Consider the following 18,001-nt stretch of genomic DNA (forward strand, 5'->3'; position numbering starts at 1 on the left):
TCTCTCTCTCTCTCTCTATCTCTCTCTCTCTCTCTCTCTCTCTCTCTCTCTCTCTCTCTCTCTCTCTCTCTCTCAGTATCTCATGCAGCTCACTGATCCAGTAATGAGCGACCCGACAGTGAAGAATAAATATATGTATAACTAGTTTATCTTGTTCCAGAGGTAGATCAAATAGCTAAGTGTGTTAGGTCTAACTCTTAGTGTGTGTTCTGCTCCGCTCACCGGTCCGTCACAGCGGGTGGAGCTGCAGGGTTCCTGCTTCACACACGTTGCATACCGCTATTTTATTGTCTTTTTCGGACACCTTCAAAGACTGCCAGACCGGTGAAGCCATTTTGGCGAGCTTGTTTTGCCGCGCACAGAGAAAAGTGTCATGTATTTTCGGCATTTATAGAGAGAGCATTTATAGAGAGCACCGATCGATCGGCAGAGAGTGAGTATCGGCCGATATCGATCATCCTAGTGTGTGATGATTTGCATGTGATTTAATGAAAGTAAGCACTCTGCTGAATGGATTTATCAACATATCTGCAGGGCTTTCATGAACTGAGAGGCTTTTCATACAATAAAGCAGCCGTGTACAACAGACACTGAGAGAGTATTCATTCAGACACACATGAGTAACCTTGGGAGAGGACTGGTTTTTTGCATGATTGTGCATTAATCTTCAGGTGAGTAATGAAAAAGGTCTATATGGAGGGCTTATACAGGTGCGTACTATAGGAGAAGAAGAGCGAGAGAGATGGATATCAAGAGGGGGAAAGGAGGAAGGTAAAGACAGGTAGTAAAGGGTGCTGCTTTAAGTCAGACTATAATAGCCTACTATTTATTATGCAAAAGCCTCTTAAATGTGAACAACTGCTGCTTTCCTAGGTTTTAAATCATACTAACGTGCATATCTTCGGGGTTTATGTCTTAGTTTGTGACAAAACAAGACATTTAATGACATAAACTTCTTAAAAATTAACAATGTTTAGTTGTTTGACAGAAAAATAAATCCAACGTTACTAATATTTAATGAAAAAAATGTTCTTAATGGCGTTTTCATACTCCCAAATATGGGCATTTCCTGCTTTTTAATGTATTAATTAAAATTAAAAGTGAATATCTTTGGGGTTTGTCTTTATTTCTGACAAAATCAACATTTTGGAGCATTTGAATAACAAAGTGGTGCAAAACTAGCTTTAAAGTTTTAAATGCATGCTATACCAATGCACACACGTTCATATTACAGTCAATGAAAGCTCTCTTCAGGCAGAGCAGTGGGCGCTGAGAGGTTAAAGTGTGTATGAAGTGTGGGCAGCATGAGGGGAATACTTTAATGGATGAAGCAGTTTGGTCCTGAGAGTACAGACAGATACAAAGGAAGGCTTTATCTCCACTTCTGAGAACAGGAACATCAAAGACTCACTGACGTTACATCTGTGTTCAGGCGTTACTGTTATAATCCCTCTGAAGAGAGACATGACGGGTCGGATCTGAATCTTAAGTCTGAGTTGATCCCATTCATACATCTCCCCTTCATGCTCCACAGGACTGATGGGGACTTTGACATGTCCTCTCTAAAGCACGAAGCAAAAGGCCGAATCTTTACGAACACTGTAATCAAACTTTCATGCAACCTGCTCTACTTTCTTTCCCAGCAGGGGGTCCACAAGCTCCCTGATTACATGTTTAGAAAATACTGAGAGATTGTTGGGGGTTTGTTTATGTTTACCCAGCTGCAGGAGGGAGACTTCTGGAAGTGGTGGACATGTTTTTACTCACTCATTGATAGAACAAGAAGACACAAAAACAACAAGGATATGAAGAAGCACAGAAACAACAATAAAAAGATTAGAAGAAACAGAAAATGAAGAAGGAGAAGGAGAAACTTGTTGAGTCATCTGCATACTAACAATTTTGGCTTTTTCTAACACTAATGGTAGGTCATTTGTAAAATAGAAAATAAAAGTGGTCCCAAACTACTACCCTGAGGTACTCCACAAGTGACTTTCTTCACCTTTGACAGACTTCCATTGAAAAAAACAGTTTGACTTCGATTGGTCAGGTGACTTTCTAACCACCTCAGCGTATCAAAATTAAAACCATATTGTTCCAGCTTGAGTAACAACAAAGAATGGTCAATGACATCAAAAGCAGAACTAAAATCAAGTACTACTGCCCCCACTAACTTCCTATTATCTAGTTCGCCCTTCCAGTCATCTGTCATTTGTGTTAAAGTGGTGCAAAACAACAACAACAACAAGTAGAAGAAGTAGAAGAAGCCACTTCATTAATGCCACAAAGGGAGAGTCAGTTTGAGTTTTTCTAAGATCTTAAGAGCTTCTATATCAGAAAAAGTGAATCTCGATCTTTCTTCACAGCCAGATCTCCCCTGAGCTCCTTCACTCTGCATCACAGGGATCCTAACTCTGCTGATTCTGGTGATCCTGGTGCTAACGTCAGGCTTCTGGACCTGCCCTGACAGCAAAACACCCAGAGATCTGCTGCTGCTGAACCCCAACAGAATGTATGTAAGGAGCTGGAGGACGGCTGAATGCTGGGAAAAACACAGAAAGGCAAATCTGCAGAAAACTTGAACGGAGAACAACGTGAGGGAGGGTCAGAAAACACTGAGACCGGGCCTCTACATCCATCACTGTCAGAGCGACTAACGCTGCGTTCGGGACAAAACATTTCAAATCTGAGTTCAGAGAATGCTTCAGGATTTAAATCTGATCAAGTGGGGTTTGTTCTGGAAAACTAGTGTGATTGACTTTGAAGGAAACTGTGTTTTTGTTCGTTTCTGGGTATTTTTTCAGACTAAAACTAAGGGTTTACTGCATTGGACTCCTTTTATTCCTTTGTAACTGTAACTGTCTGTTGCATATGTTATCGAGGCTTTCTGACTGCAACCAAGGCCATTCATTCATCTCAGAAAAAGTCTCTTAAAAGACTAACCTGATAAAGCCTTTAGTAAACAGCCCTGTATATAAAACTAAAGATCGATCGAGCCGTGATTCACATTCAGTTTCCTCTTCCCTCCTGCCAGAGAAAAGGTATTTTTATGAATGCTTTGAGGAGAAGTTGTCACCATCACTGGCAGCGGTATAACGTGTTATTTTTCAGACATTTATTTCACTTTTTGTGACAGGCCAATCAAACCTACACGGATCTCTTTCACTGGCTTTCTGAAGGGAACTCAAATGTGCTAATTCCTCCGACTAATATTCCTCAGATAGCTCTCACACACTAAATCCTTTTGCACTGTACCTAATGTTCTAATCCATCATTTAATTTGGTGTTTTCCTCCTAATACATCTCTCTTTGTGACCTATTCCTTTCACAACACTACAGAAATACACAGTTGCTCACTAATTGCTCTAATTAGTTATTTAAAAAAGTGCAGTTTCGAGCATTTTCCCCTCAATGAAAGCTCCTCTTGAGGGTCAGTATGTACCGTGCAAACATCCAGAACACGATGCACAGAGAGTCCGCTGTTCACCTTGTTATGTACACCTACTTTCTGGCCAAGCTGCTAAAACAAACAACATGATCTTCTAGGTTAGGATTAGTCATCAGATTTCTGAGATTACGGGTGAATTCAAGGTTTCTAACGGCATTTTTAGGTGGAAAATGAGCGATTTGAGTCGTTAGGAGGAAGAGGACAGAAGCTTATACAGTTATGTTGGAGATACTTGCTTCATTAATAACACACACACACACACACACACACCACCCTGTTTGTCTGTGCATGCATAATGTTCCAGATTTCGAAGTTACGGGTAAATTCAAGGTTTTTTAAAGGTGAAAAATGTGCAGTTTGAGTCAGAACAGAAGCGTATACAGTTATTTTGCCGATACTTTGGATCCAAACTGTGTCTTTTTGAAACACACACTCACACACACACAAAAACACACACCACTTCTGTCACCACCCTGTTTGTCTGTGAATGCATAATGTTCGAGCACTGAGAGGCTGGCAGATAATCTTACAGATGGTAAAAGGGGGCCATGAATAGGGCATCTGGGCTGGGGGGGTATCACCACATAATACTGAGTGTGTGTGTGTGTGTGTGCGTGTGTGTGTGTGTGTGAATGGATTTAAAGTGTGTGTGTAGGGCTTAGGTAGTTTGCCACAAGCTTGCACCTGCAGCTTTTCAGCCCATTGACAGGCAGCAATATTGAGACAATATTGCTGCCTGTGTTTTAAAAATCTGTCCTTTCATACTGAGCTCAGTTTCCCTGTGAGAAATTGGATTTCCTGCTATCTTAAAGGATAAAAGGCTTAATTTAATATATGAAAAACGGAGCTTATGTGATCTTCAACATGAATCTAGAATACTTTGATGAATATCCGTTAGAATATAATAACTGTGGCAGAGCACGCAGCAGATGGAGCGACTTCCATATCAATTAATCTGCCAATTAATGTCTAGATTAAGGGTTTTGGAGTCATGTCAGGAAAAAGGGAAGAATGTCGATCCCAGTTCCTCAAAATCCACAGTAATGTCAGTAAATGTTCAGTTGTCAGTCCAAAACCAAGATATCCACTTTACTATGAAACACAAACAGAGGAAAGTAGAAAACCTGCTCTATATATATATATAAATATGACTGCTGCACAGATGCATGCTTGCAGGAAAAACCAACACATACCGCTGCCTCCTGCAAACACTTGTGCTCACTCAACCCCCAGCTGCACACACACATACACACTAACACACACACACACACACACACTGCCAGCTCTAAACAGCTGCTCTCACCATTTAACCGTCTACCAACAACCAGGCGCCCCAAAATGTAAAACCCACAGCCGGAGGAACAAAAGCCTGACGAGGAATTAGCATTAAGAGCAGCAGGCTGTGGAAAAGCATTATAAAAGTACCCTTTTCCAGCTTTAAAATGAGCCTACTGTGCGTTTAAATTACCTTTCTTTCCCACAACATCATACTTATCCAAACTCTCTCTTCCCAATGAGCTGCATCGCTGCTACATGTTAGCCTATTAGAGTTATATAATGCACAACCAGCTTAACGCCATAGATACAACCCGCTCGGGCGACATATATTGGTCGTAGTGCTTTATTTTGAGTGTGTGTGTGTGTGTGTGTGTGTGTGTGTGTGTGTGTGTGTGTGTGTGTGTGTGTGTGTGTGTGTGTGTAGCAGGGAGAGGTCAGAAAGCATTTAGTGCCATCCATCTCGTGTGCAGCCGGCATGAAAACAGACGAAGGTCGGAGGAGGACTAACGGGGACAGAAAGGACAGCAAGTGTGCATGGAAATATCAATAAACTACCCATTTAATCAAATAAATGATTACATTTGCTTACTACTTTTAAATCCAGGCTGAAGACTTTTCTTTTTGACGCTGCTTTGAAATTGTGACCTGTGTTATTCATGTTTTATTATCTTGGAGTGTTTTTAAATGCCATTTTATAATATGTTTCTGCTTTCTTAATGTCTTTCATTTTTCTAAAGCACTATATAAATAAACTTGCCTTGCCAAGCTTTACTGCAAATACACCCAGCTTTCTCCACATGTTTTCCACGTATGTAAATGCAGTAACACGTCAAGGAGAACAATAGCCAGAGGGTTCTGAGGGAATAGCACCAGCATGGAGGGAGAGCCTTTATGCCATCTGTGTAGCAAAACAAACTAGTAACAACATGTACAGACTGTCTCTGCTCAGTGTATGAAACCATTTGTTCTCATCCCAACTCGTCACAGTTTCCCCCCGATGTGTTTGTGCAGAAGTTATGCACATCTTTGACGTTGCAACACGAGACAAACAAACTGTAGCTGTAGATTCAATGTCAAGTGACGACGTAGCGATACATGACGTCAGTAGAAAGTCATTTTGTTTTCATACCAGAGAATAACTGACATGTCTCCATGCTCTGATGTTCAAAAAGCTCTTTTTCTGATACTACCTCTTTTCACCCTCTGTCTGAAACCAGAGCTGCTCTGATTGGTTAGCTCGCCGGTTCTGTTGTGATTGGTCAACCAGCTTAGAGATGTCCCGCCCCTTAGCCTAATGATTTTAGCCTTTGCAGACCATTTACATGCACAAAAACAACACGCTACAGGAGATAACGGGTCTCTTTAAACAAAACAAAAGCTGTAAGTAGTAATGTACTATATTTCACTTTGAGTTGTCAAATATAGTGGCAAAGAAAACTGCAACATCTTGCAAGAAACAACGCTCTGAGGGCTTCTTAACATTTAACAAACTATGAATGTGTCATACCCACTTAACGGGAAGAAACTCAGCTAACTGACGATATGAACCATTTTGACCGAAACAAAACACAAGACTAACGCAGAGCCTCTGAATTAGCACTAAGCGCGAAAGAGTGCTAACGCACTTAGCACATAACTCACGGTAGAGATATTGTATACTTCATCTGATCGACATCACTGAGCGACCAGCGAAGGCAAAACCAGACAACACACAACTTAGCTTTACTGAGCCAAAACGGCAAATACGTGTTACCTTTGCTGTTGTCTGATCAAAAGTTGTGTTCAATGGCATTACAACGCATAACACGCTGCTGAAGGTTAATCCAATGTCTCTGTGTCACTTTGAAATGATTACTGATAATCCATCATAACATTTATGTCAATACGAGTAGTTTTCAGTTTTCAGTTTTCAGAGCGTAACGTAGCTTTCGGTTTGGGCAAGCTGCGTGCGCATCACTCTCACTCCTCAATGGTAACGTGTAGGTGGATTTAGGAACTTCCCTCTCAATTCTATTGGCTCTAACGGTTCAAAAGAGGTGTCAATCATCAAAATCGACCAATGGGTTCCAGAGATATGGAAAATCCACCCAAATGACCCCAGAAGTGGTTTCTTTTTGCTAAATGTCTCTAAAAAGGTCAAAGGTCACTTGTTTTGCATCAATCTTGATACAGGGTACTTATTATATGTTATAGTTTGGATTCCTAAAGCTTTTAGTCTATCCCATCATTCAAGGTGGTTTTCACTATAAGTAATCTTTTGTTTTTGGACGGGCACTATAATTTACATTTTTTTTACTATGTTCAATCTGAATTTACTTTAAAATAAAAACATCTATATTGATTCTGACTCTTCTAAATCCAACTCACAGGTTTATCATTGCTTTGAGAATAAAGATTATTAATTTACCCCTTTTAGAAGTGAAGATATGGTCATTTGTTCTGGGAATGTCATGTTCGAGCCTGAGACCTGAAAAACAGGCTCAGGGCTTAACAGGTTAAGTAAAGCATAAGTACCTTAAAGCTACCCCTTAGGCTGTCACGTACAATGTGTTGGAGCACGAGGTTGCATAGTGATGTCTCTACGGTATTTTTTCGCCTCTAAATAAAGTGCATTATTGTTATTATGAGTAGAAATGACACAGGTCAGATATATTAAACCTCTGAGCCGCTCTCTCAGAGTTTCTGTGTTTTTAGGATCCAGCAGTGTTTCTCTCTGTGCTGATAGCATCACAGGACACGCTGGAGATAAACATCTGGTCCTTATTGACAACAACTCATTTCCTGAATGCACACTAGAGCAGAGGAGAGGCCATGTTTCTCCTCACAGCTGATTAGTTTAATCAGAGAAAACACAAAGAGGCTACAGACGTCATGTTCAAATACGGTATAAATAAGTACTGTGTCATTTGTCCTAATTGACAGAGGCAGTTAAGGTAATGATGTAACCACCCAGGACTCAATCATTAGGATGTGTGGCTTCGTGGGCGGGGAAGAAGGGTGTGCTGTCCTGAGGGTTTTGCTCTTACTTAAAAACATCAGGCGAAAACGCAAAGAAATTCACTAAAATAAGATATAAAACAGAGAAAAGCATGAAAAACTGCATTTTCTGACCTTTTTCCTGGATAAATGTCTCATAATTCATCAGTTATCAACATATTTGGATATTTCTCCATCAATTAGTGGACTAATCATTGCAGCTGTACACAAGGTTACATCCTGACGTTGAATATTGATTAAAGTGTGCTCTAAAATGGTGTGTTTGGGTGTGTGTGTGTGTGTGTGTGTGTGTGTGTGTGTGTGTGTGTGTGTGTGTGTGTGTGTGTGTGTGTGTGTGTGTGTGTGTGCACTAATACACTCCTCCAGATGCCCTTGGTGTTATCCTTTAGCAGAACATTATTAATGCACGAGCAGCAATAACACACACCGGCGCCGTGTAAGCACTTTTTCAGATGAACTCACTTAACATGTGACTCACTGTAATATCTATTGCATGTCTCTTTATGTAAAGTATATTTTATGGAGGAAAGCTTGAGATCTCCGTTGCAGAAACTACGCTGCAGCGATCGTGCACATGAGAAGACAATCTTGAATTTGCATGCCTCTTTTGGAAGTCGAAAGGTGGTCAAATAAAGATGGTGACAGTGGGAAAGTCTGTTATATTTGTTCCTACACTTCATCTTGAAAGTTGACGTTGAAATGCAGAAAACAATCCAATCAGCTGACCTCCCTCATCAATAACAGCTTGCTAGCATCATTAGCTTGTAAATCACAGAGGTGGAAAGAAAGAAGAGGAAGAGGAGGAAGAGGAAGAGGCCGGAGGTCACAGCCAAAGCTTTTACTGGATCAACAATTCAATGAGGACAATCTGAATTATTGATCGGTGGGATCTGCGGGTCAGACGGAGAGGATGACAGACTGTGGAAACAGCAGCAAACATTCCTACCGACTGCAATAAGTCTACACAATTTAAACTCCCACCGTACATTTCACATTTATATCCTAATATCTATTCATCTATTCCTCACACACTTAATGCATATATAATATCCTGCTTTATCTTGTGTTACTATACATTTTATTTCTATTTGAGACGTTTACATTTTGGATTGTTTATTTCCACTCTTTTCATTTCTCTAATGTTCAACGCCTTGTCTTTTTAAGCTGCTGCAACTCAAACATTTCCCAACGTGGGATCAGTAAAGTACTTCTCATCTTATCTCATCTCATCAGACGCTACAAAACAGTCAGAGAATACGTTTACTGCTAATTTAAACCTCCTCTTCTTGAAGGAAGAGAAAGACAAACGCTCTCCATAGAGACGCCAGGAATGTAGGAGGATGTTTCCAGACCCTTCCTAACACTGTCAAAATACTCCTAAACAAGTCAAGCATTGTTACATTCATAACGAAACATCATATTTATAAACTCTTGTACATTTTATGCAGAAATCTTAATTATTAAAAGGCCCTGGGGGTTTTATTTTTCTCATACTTTTTTCTCACACTACCTGCACCTCTTTTCACCCTCTGCTCTGATTGGTTAGCTGATCGGCTCTGTTGTGATTGGTTAACAGCTTACAGATGTCCCGCCCCTTAGCCTATCACGGACCATTTACAGAAATACACACTATAGGGCCTCTTTAAACTAATAAGTAATAATGTAGTATATAGTGGCAAAAAAGACACTTAAGTAAAGTACAAGTACCTTAAATATGCACTTAAGTAAATGTACTTAGTTACAGTGTGGTTGTAAATGTGTCGGAGCAGAAAGAATAAGAGGAGGGGTCTTTACCCTCTTTCTAAAGGAGTACTACCAATAAAAAGAGATTCACATGTCCGTTACATTTCCATAGTGACGCTGGGAATGAGGGTGAGGGGGGAATACCCTCACCCGAATACACACACACACACACACACTCACAAAACAAATACAACACACACACTTGAGAGCAGCATACGTGCCCTCAGTGTAAAGCAGAGACCCTCCCCTCTGAGCCGGAGTAAATTGAGAAGGGGTTTACATTCTCCTGGAGATATGGGTCGCCTACATCTGCAGAACACGCAGCTGGGGAAATGTGAACATGGCTGGGAGGATTTCTGGGGGAACAGATTTGCACCAAAGGGGGGGATGGTAGAGGTCATGAGACTGTTTCAATGTTACGGCTGATAACTGGAGCAAAACAACACACTTCTACTTCAGGATGTGAGGTGAACCAGGAGCTATGAAGGACTCTGCACGACCACACGGACTGAAAGGCTCAATATGTGAGAATAAAGAGGGTATTTGTCACTAAATATCCAGACGAAATATATAGAGAAAACTGCCAAAATGAATACAATTTCTATTAAATGGAATGATTTTGTGGATCGGAAACAGACCGACTATGAGGCGTTTTCTTTTAGAGTGAATCTAAAATTGCTGCCAAAATCATCATTCATCTGAAGGTTGATTTAACTCAAACTAAAATGACAAGCATGCAGCACATTGTGCACGAATCATGCAGCATAGATGGACTAAATAAATCCAAACATAGCTGAAAAAGTGATGAGATTAAACTCATTTTGACTCCATGTGCTTACGTTCCTTAAACTAAAACTACCCCGGATAAAAACGACTGAAATGTGGCTGAAAATAAGAAAGGTTTCGTCCACATTTACACTAATGTTGCAGATTACATTTACAGTTATACCTTGGGATTTGAGAAGCTGACATGGAAATGTTTCACTAATTCTTGACATGTATTGTTAGTGACAACCATCTGACTGTTCCTTCATCCAACAGTACGCATGCCAGCGATGCAACTAATGATTATCTTCATCATGGAGTCATCGACTAGTCCATAAAATGGTGATAAATGTCCATCCTAGTTTCTCAAAGTCTGTAAATATCTTATAAATCATTCATGCAAACATTATAGAACATATTTTATGCAAACACACATTACAGTGGACTTTGAGGAACTACGCTGGATACTTCTCACTATTTTCAGATTTTCTTTTTATCCATAAGATGCAGAAAATGATGGTAGTGGCTCCTCTGAAGGTCACCAAGGCTTTGAAGGTTATCTGTAGGAGTCTGAGATGTGTGTTTTTGTTCAGAATACCTGCAGAGCTGAGGTGTTTTCTCCTCGTTTCCCTGCCTGGATCAATATCTCTGCTGCATTGAGTGCCTGTGACGCAGGGGGGATCAATACAGGGTCTCAGAGGGGAACAAGCTCCACAGTCGGTGTGTTGGTGTGTTGTTGTTGTGTTGTTAGACGCTTTTATCCAAAGCCACTTACATACATTCAGTACTGTGGACAAACCCCACAGGAGCACTTTGGGGTGAAGTGTCTCAGGGACACAACGACATGCTGACTGCTGTGGGACTCGAACTTGCTATGCAAATTCTTGCTATGCAAAATATTGCTATGCTTTTCAAAGTCCAGCACACTATCCACTGAGCCACAGCCTCCCTCAGCCTCTGCAGCTCTGTGAGACTGCTGTGCAACCACCTCAGGGTTGTTTTAGACAACATGGATTGGGACTGAGTACCAGACATGAACAGAAATATACCTTGGAATTTGAGAAGCTGAGATGGACATTTGTCATTATTTCTTGACATTATCGTTAGTTGCAACCATCTGAGTGTTCCTTCATCCAACAGTATGCATGCCAGGGATGCAACTAATCATTTAGTCATCGATTAGTCCATAAAATGTAAAAAAAATAGTGGAAAATGTCTATCTTAGCTTCACAATTTGAATTGCCTTCCTCTCTTTACATTGTATTAAAGGGAATATCTCTGGGACTAAACAAGACATTTACAGATATACCTTGGAATTTGAGAAGCTAAGATGGACTTTTTTCACTATTTCTTGGCATTTATTGTTAGTTGCAACCATCTAAGTGTCATCGATTAGTCCAGAAAATGTCAGAAAAAGGGAAAAATGTCCATCCTAGTTCCCGAAAGTTTTTAAACGTCTTTCAAATCGTTTTATGCAAACATGTCAAAAATGAGCCTCTCAAATGTGGAGATCTGCTGCTTTTCTCTGTTTCATATCATTTAATGACATGTAAAGACATTACAGTGGACTTTGAGGAACTGGGATGAAAACGTTCTGCTATTTTCTGACTTTTTATCCATTAAATAAAGAAAATAATGGTTGGTTGCAGCCTACACACAGGTCAGTAAGCATCTGTGTGAACAATACACCGTGTAATTACTGCTACTTTCATTCATGCATATATATCTAGTTGTTCTTGTGTCCCTTTATACATGTTTGGATGTGTATTTTAACCCCATATCAAGCCAAATGGTCGTCTTTTAACTATGACTTATCCATCCCATATTTAAATTAACACAGTCATTAAAATGAGAAAGCATCATATCCATATATGTAGGAACATTACCAACGTTTGCAAAGACAATCTGCTCACACTGAAACACAACGCGGTGTGTTCTGGCTGAGCATGCACACACACACACACACACACACACACACACACACACACACACACACACACACACACACCCACACACACAACACACACACACACACACACACACACACACACACACACACACACACACACACACACACACAACACACACACACAACACACACACACACACACACACACACACACACACACACACACACACACAACACACACACACACACACACACACACACACACACACACACACACACACACACACACACACACACACACACACACACAGTACAGGACCATTAATCATAAGCAACCCAGTTCTGTTTCCTTCTCATGTGCTCCTGCAGACTGTATTTGTGTACAGTCGCATGGTGCAGAGGTTGCATGCCACAGAGATGAAATCAAAAAGGACATACAGATTTTGAACTCTGAGGGTTAACAAACATGCACATCAGCAGGAGCAAACCAGTTAAAACCAGTCGGATAAATCCATCAAACATCCAGTGCAATCAGATAGGATGACACAGAGTGGTTCTGCTAACAAAGCCATGTTTTAGTTTGTTTGTCTGACTGTCAGCAGGATTACAGAACAACCACTCGTATGATTTAAATGAAACTTAGTGGAGGGGTGAAGTACGGGACAACGAAGAATCAATGACATTTTGGAGCGATTCTGAATCACTAGGCAGAAATAGGAAGCACTTTTCTATGGACACGGCCATGGCGGATTTCTACACTCTTGAAGCGCATTTGTGGTTCGTACTGGAGAGCAACACTATCAAAGTGACTCAAGTATTTTGGGTTTACTCAAATAAATACACTCTGAAATAGGTTTGTTTTGCACGTGTATTAATCCTTCACTTTTTGCAAAGGTCATTCATAGGGCAGTCCCTTTTTTGTATTTCTATCGTCGTGTTCAAACCTGATTTTCTTGCAGATAGAGACTGAGCTCAGTTTGGACGATATATTCAGCTGTTTTGCCCTCAAGGTCTTTCCTAATTTCTTCTGGCAATGCGCTGGATTCTGTTTAAGAAAGAGAGTGTTTTATTGGGTTGTTCTTGTTTTTGCAAAGGTCATTCATAGGGCAGTCCCTTTTTTGCATTTCTCTCGTCGTGTTCAAACCTGATTTTCTATAGAAGGTTCAGAAAACGATATTCAGTTCAGTAAAAAGCATGGAAACAGAAAGTCTGGACTCACCCAGGTAGAGAGAAGCGTTCTCCTTCTTCACGTTGTCGTCCAGGTACGTGGGTCCCAGGGTGTAGATGGGCGTTGACCCCATGCCCACCAGGATCTGAGCCACGATGAACAGAGTGACGTACAGATTGTGCTCGTTTCCCTCTTGATCTCTGGGGCACGACCCCGTGTCCATTTCTCTCCCGGTGCCGTTAATCCCACTCTGACACAGGCCTCCCCTCCCCATGGAAGAGTTCATCTCCTGGATCTGATAGGGCGGAGAGATGAAGTGCGGCAGGGAGAATAACGCCGCCCCCACCGCGATGATAACGCCTCCCACAGCGAGCCAGCGGGGTCTCTGACCTCGACCCCCGAAATAAGAGATGAAGACCACCACCAGGAGGCTGCCGATGTCGAAGCAGCTGACGAGGAGACCAGATTCAGAGCTCCTGAGGTTGTACCTGTTGAGTTGAGTAATTAAAACGAAATGTAAAGATCTCCTATCATGCAAAATCCACTTCTTCATGTCTCTTCTACATCAACATGTGTCCCCTCTTCTTCATGTCTCTTCTACATCACCATGTGTCCCCTCTTCTTCATGTCTCTTCTACATCAACATGTGTCCCCTCTTCCTCATGTCTCTTCTACATCAACATGTGTCCCCTCTTCTTCATGTCTCTTCTACATCAACATGTGTCCCCTCTTCTTCATGTCTCTTCTACATCAACATGTGTCCCCTCTTCTTCCTGTCTCTTCTACATGTGTCCCCTCTTCTTCATGTCTCTTCTACATCACCATGTGTCCCCTCTTCTTCCTGTCTCTTCTACATGTGTCCCCTCTTCTTCATGTCTCTTCTACATGTGTCCCCTCTTCTTCATGTCTCTTCTACATCACCATGTGTCCCCTCTTCTTCATGTCTCTTCTACATCAACATGTGTCCCCTCTTCTTCATGTCTCTTCTACATCAACATGTGTCCCCTCTTCTTCATGTCTCTTCTACATCACCATGTGTCCCCTCTTCTTCATGTCTCTTCTACATCAACATGTGTCCCCTCTTCTTCATGTCTCTTCTACATCAACATGTGTCCCCTCTTCTTCATGTCTCTTCTACATGTGTCCCCTCTTCTTCATGTCTCTTCTACATCACCATGTGTCCCCTCTTCTTCATGTCTCTTCTACATCACCATGTGTCCCCTCTTCTTCATGTCTCTTCTACATCAACATGTGTCCCCTCTTCTTCATGTCTCTTCTACATCACCATGTGTCCCCTCTTCTTCATGTCTCTTCTACATCACCATGTGTCCCCTCTTCTTCATGTCTCTTCTACATCACCATGTGTCCCCTCTTCTTCATGTCTCTTCTACATCAACATGTGTCCCCTCTTCTTCATGTCTCTTCTACATGTGTCCCCTCTTCTTCATGTCTCTTCTACATCAACATGTGTCCCCTCTCATGTCTCTTCTATGTCTCTTCTACATCAACATGTGTCCCCTCTTCTTCATGTCTCTTCTACATCAACATGTGTCCCCTCTTCTTCATGTCTCTTCTTCATCAACATGTGTCCCCTCTTCTTCATGTCTCTTCTACATCAACATGTGTCCCCTCTTCTTCATGTCTCTTCTTCATCAACATGTGTCCCCTCTTCTTCATGTCTCTTCTTCATCAACATGTGTCCCCTCTTCTTCATGTCTCTTCTACATCAACATGTGTCCCCTCTTCTTCATGCTCTTCTTCATCAACATGTGTCCCCTCTTCTTCATGTCTCTTCTACATCAACATGTGTCCCCTCTTCTACATGTCTCTTCTACATCAACATGTGTCCCCTCTTCTTCATGTCTCTTCTACATCAACATGTGTCCCCTCTTCTTCATGTCTCTTCTACATCAACATGTGTCCCCTCTTCTTCATGTCTCTCTTTTTGTCCTGATCCATTTCTATAAAAACCTGTCTGAAAATGAGCTGATCAGATTTTGGCCACATGATGATGTCATAACGATGTTTTGGCTTGTATAACCATTAGCCAATCAGCAACCAAGGTAACCCCCCCCCCCCCCTTATCACCTGAATCTCCTCCTAGAGCACCATTGAGTTCTTTGTAACCAAATGTCTCTCAGAGGGGCGTGGGGAGGGGCTCCTTATTTTCATCTAAAGTAACAGACAGAGAATCAGCACTTTGGAAACAGGGCTGAAACAGAGGGGATTATGGGTAATGCTGCAATGATCCGTTTGGTGTTTCAGCCAATCAGAGACAGGCTCTGGATATATCTGAGACCTGTGATATATTGATGAAAAACAGTATAGTAGGAGACCTTTAACAGAGCTCAGGTGTTTAGATTAACCTATTTTATCAATATATACGACTCCAACATACCTTTTCTCGATGGTGGTGATGACGCTGCTCAGGTATCCGGACACCATCAGTGATTGGATGAAGGTCAGGTAGCACATGCAGAACAGGAAGCAGCGTGAATCTCTCAGAATGACCCGAACATATTTTCTAACCGGGGTGCAGATAAGGCGACTGAGGGAGAATCCCAGGTTCTTTTTTTTACCCGGTGCAGAGCTACTTAACCCCAACATGCTGGAGGCAGACGGGGAGAAATCCGTCCTGGAAGAGGGGGTCTCCGGGGTCCTTAAATGGAAATCTGCACTTTCCTCCAGGGCCACACAGGTGTCGTTCAGGATGGGAAGGCTCCAGGACTTTTTGAAGCTAGTTTCCGGCTCCAAATACTGATCCTGAAGCTCTCGGATCTCCAGAGACTCGGACAGATCGCTGCCGGTCTCATCGTTATCCGAAGAAGTCATGGTGCAAGTTTAGGGGTCAAAAACTAGGGTCACATGGGGAGAAAAGACCCTGTGAATGAGAGCCTCTAATTATCAGCATGCTCTTTCCCACATTACAGCTCCAGTAATGATGCTATGAAGTTAATTCTGTGAAATAACTAGCCTATAGGATACAAAAAGCATCTGTGTGTACACTGTGCCCCTCCCATTGATGGCTCTTTGTTAGAAAGCTTAAACTACTGTTTAAACATCTGAATTTCCCCATGGGGATTAATAAATGTCCATCTTATCTTATCAGCATAGTGCAGCCAGTAATGATGCTATGATGTGAATAACTAGCCTATAGGATGTAAAAAGCATCTGTTTGTACACTGCCCCCCTCCCATGTAGATTTTATGGATCTTTGTTAGAAAGCTTCATTCTATCCAGGGGCTTTGTGTCCCTTAGATGTGCAGCATCCTAGAAAAAGGACAAAAACAGGAATTAGAATCTGTCAAAAACCCCTATATATATATATATATATATATATACCCTAACCCTCATATTAATAATGTAAGTCCGGCACATGCTTTTGAACAAGTTGCACATTTCTAATCCAAAAAAGACCTCTTTTTGAACCTGCACAGCTCGCCACGTTGAATATAGGATTTGTCATGTTATATTTTACTGTACTCTTTACTGTAAAAGTACTATTTTTGCTGCTTTCTTTAAAATAAATCCTCATATGTGTCAAATTAAACGGATTCTGACTCATGCTATCTAGACATACATGCACTCTGGGTTAAACGGCGACACTCTTTATCGCTAAATTGCTATAAACTAGTTAATAAACCACTAAATAAGATTAAAAAATGAGCCGGAGGAGGAGGGTTAGTGTTAAATAACAGCAGCTTTCCTTTGTCAAACACACAGCTGAGAACAAAAGGAGCACGCTGTGCACAAACCCCTCGTGCAGGACTTTGGGAATAAAAACAAGAGCCGGATTAAAACCCGATCTTTTACCCTTAATAAAGCGACAGTAATGACGTCACTCAGGTAAAGAGGGTGACAGGTATTTTTGGGTGATAATTGAGAGAAAGGGTTACTCACTGAGGACAGGAGGTAGCTGTTGTTCTGCAGGAGAGAAGCTCTGAATGACTGCCGCTATGATGGTGCGTTCAGGGGCTGTAGGAAATATTACAAATCATGGAAAAATGTGCTGAATGTGCATATTTTTATTCACTTTAAACAGTGTGTATAAGTAAAGCTTGCACATAGGAGACATTTGTCATTATTGCATATATATTTAGTTTAGTTTTTGTGTCATTTTAGACATGTTTGGATGCGTATTTGAATCCCATATTTAGCGAAATGGTCGTCTTTTTACTAAGAATAATCACATATTTCAATTATATAGTAATTAAAATGAGAAAGCATCATATCCATGTATGTAGGAGAAAACAGAAAGCCTACATTAATGAGTATATAACATATTTTACGTTTATTTCATGATTAAATAAACATTTTCAACATCTATGAAAAACAAGAAAACATGAAAGCTATAGAATAAATCAACTTTCACGATTTCATTACCATTATTACAATAGTTATTACACATGAGCAAGAGAGATGCATTCGCTGCGCTGCATCAGGACGGAGTGAGGCAGAAGAGGCTTCCACACGCTGTTTATAAAGAGGTGTGGGAGGGGCTTATTTCCCATGTAACTTTCGTGAAACCTCCGTATGTCACGGTGAGCAGGTGAGTATCCATAGTTTTTTCTTAATCCTGTTTTTTTCTTCAAAGTATATTCAAGGCACATTCCTTGTATGCATGGGCGTAGTTTCCACTGGGGACATGTCCCCCCCACTTTTCAAAATCCCGTTTGTGTCCCCCCCACTTTTC

At 41.2% G+C, this 18,001-nt stretch overlaps 1 protein-coding gene across 1 annotated transcript in view; it reads right to left on the bottom strand.

Moving 5' to 3' along the window:
- The window catches only part of LOC117470693 (solute carrier organic anion transporter family member 5A1), a 43,568-nt gene extending 25,821 nt beyond the window's left edge, over positions 1 to 17,747 (bottom strand). Inside the window, exons 1-4 of the mRNA XM_034115525.1 lie at positions 17,692 to 17,747; positions 17,209 to 17,283; positions 15,707 to 16,578; positions 13,360 to 13,796 (exon numbers count right to left, since the gene is read on the bottom strand). Coding sequence (XP_033971416.1) covers positions 13,360 to 13,796; positions 15,707 to 16,140 — 871 coding nt within the window. The 5' untranslated portion in view covers positions 16,141 to 16,578; positions 17,209 to 17,283; positions 17,692 to 17,747. The remainder of the gene's footprint in view (positions 1 to 13,359; positions 13,797 to 15,706; positions 16,579 to 17,208; positions 17,284 to 17,691) is intronic.
- Between the last annotated feature and the right edge of the window lie 254 nt (positions 17,748 to 18,001).

This window comes from Trematomus bernacchii, unplaced genomic scaffold (assembly GCF_902827165.1).
Source record: "Trematomus bernacchii unplaced genomic scaffold, fTreBer1.1, whole genome shotgun sequence".
NCBI classification, from domain to species: domain Eukaryota; kingdom Metazoa; phylum Chordata; class Actinopteri; order Perciformes; family Nototheniidae; genus Trematomus; species Trematomus bernacchii.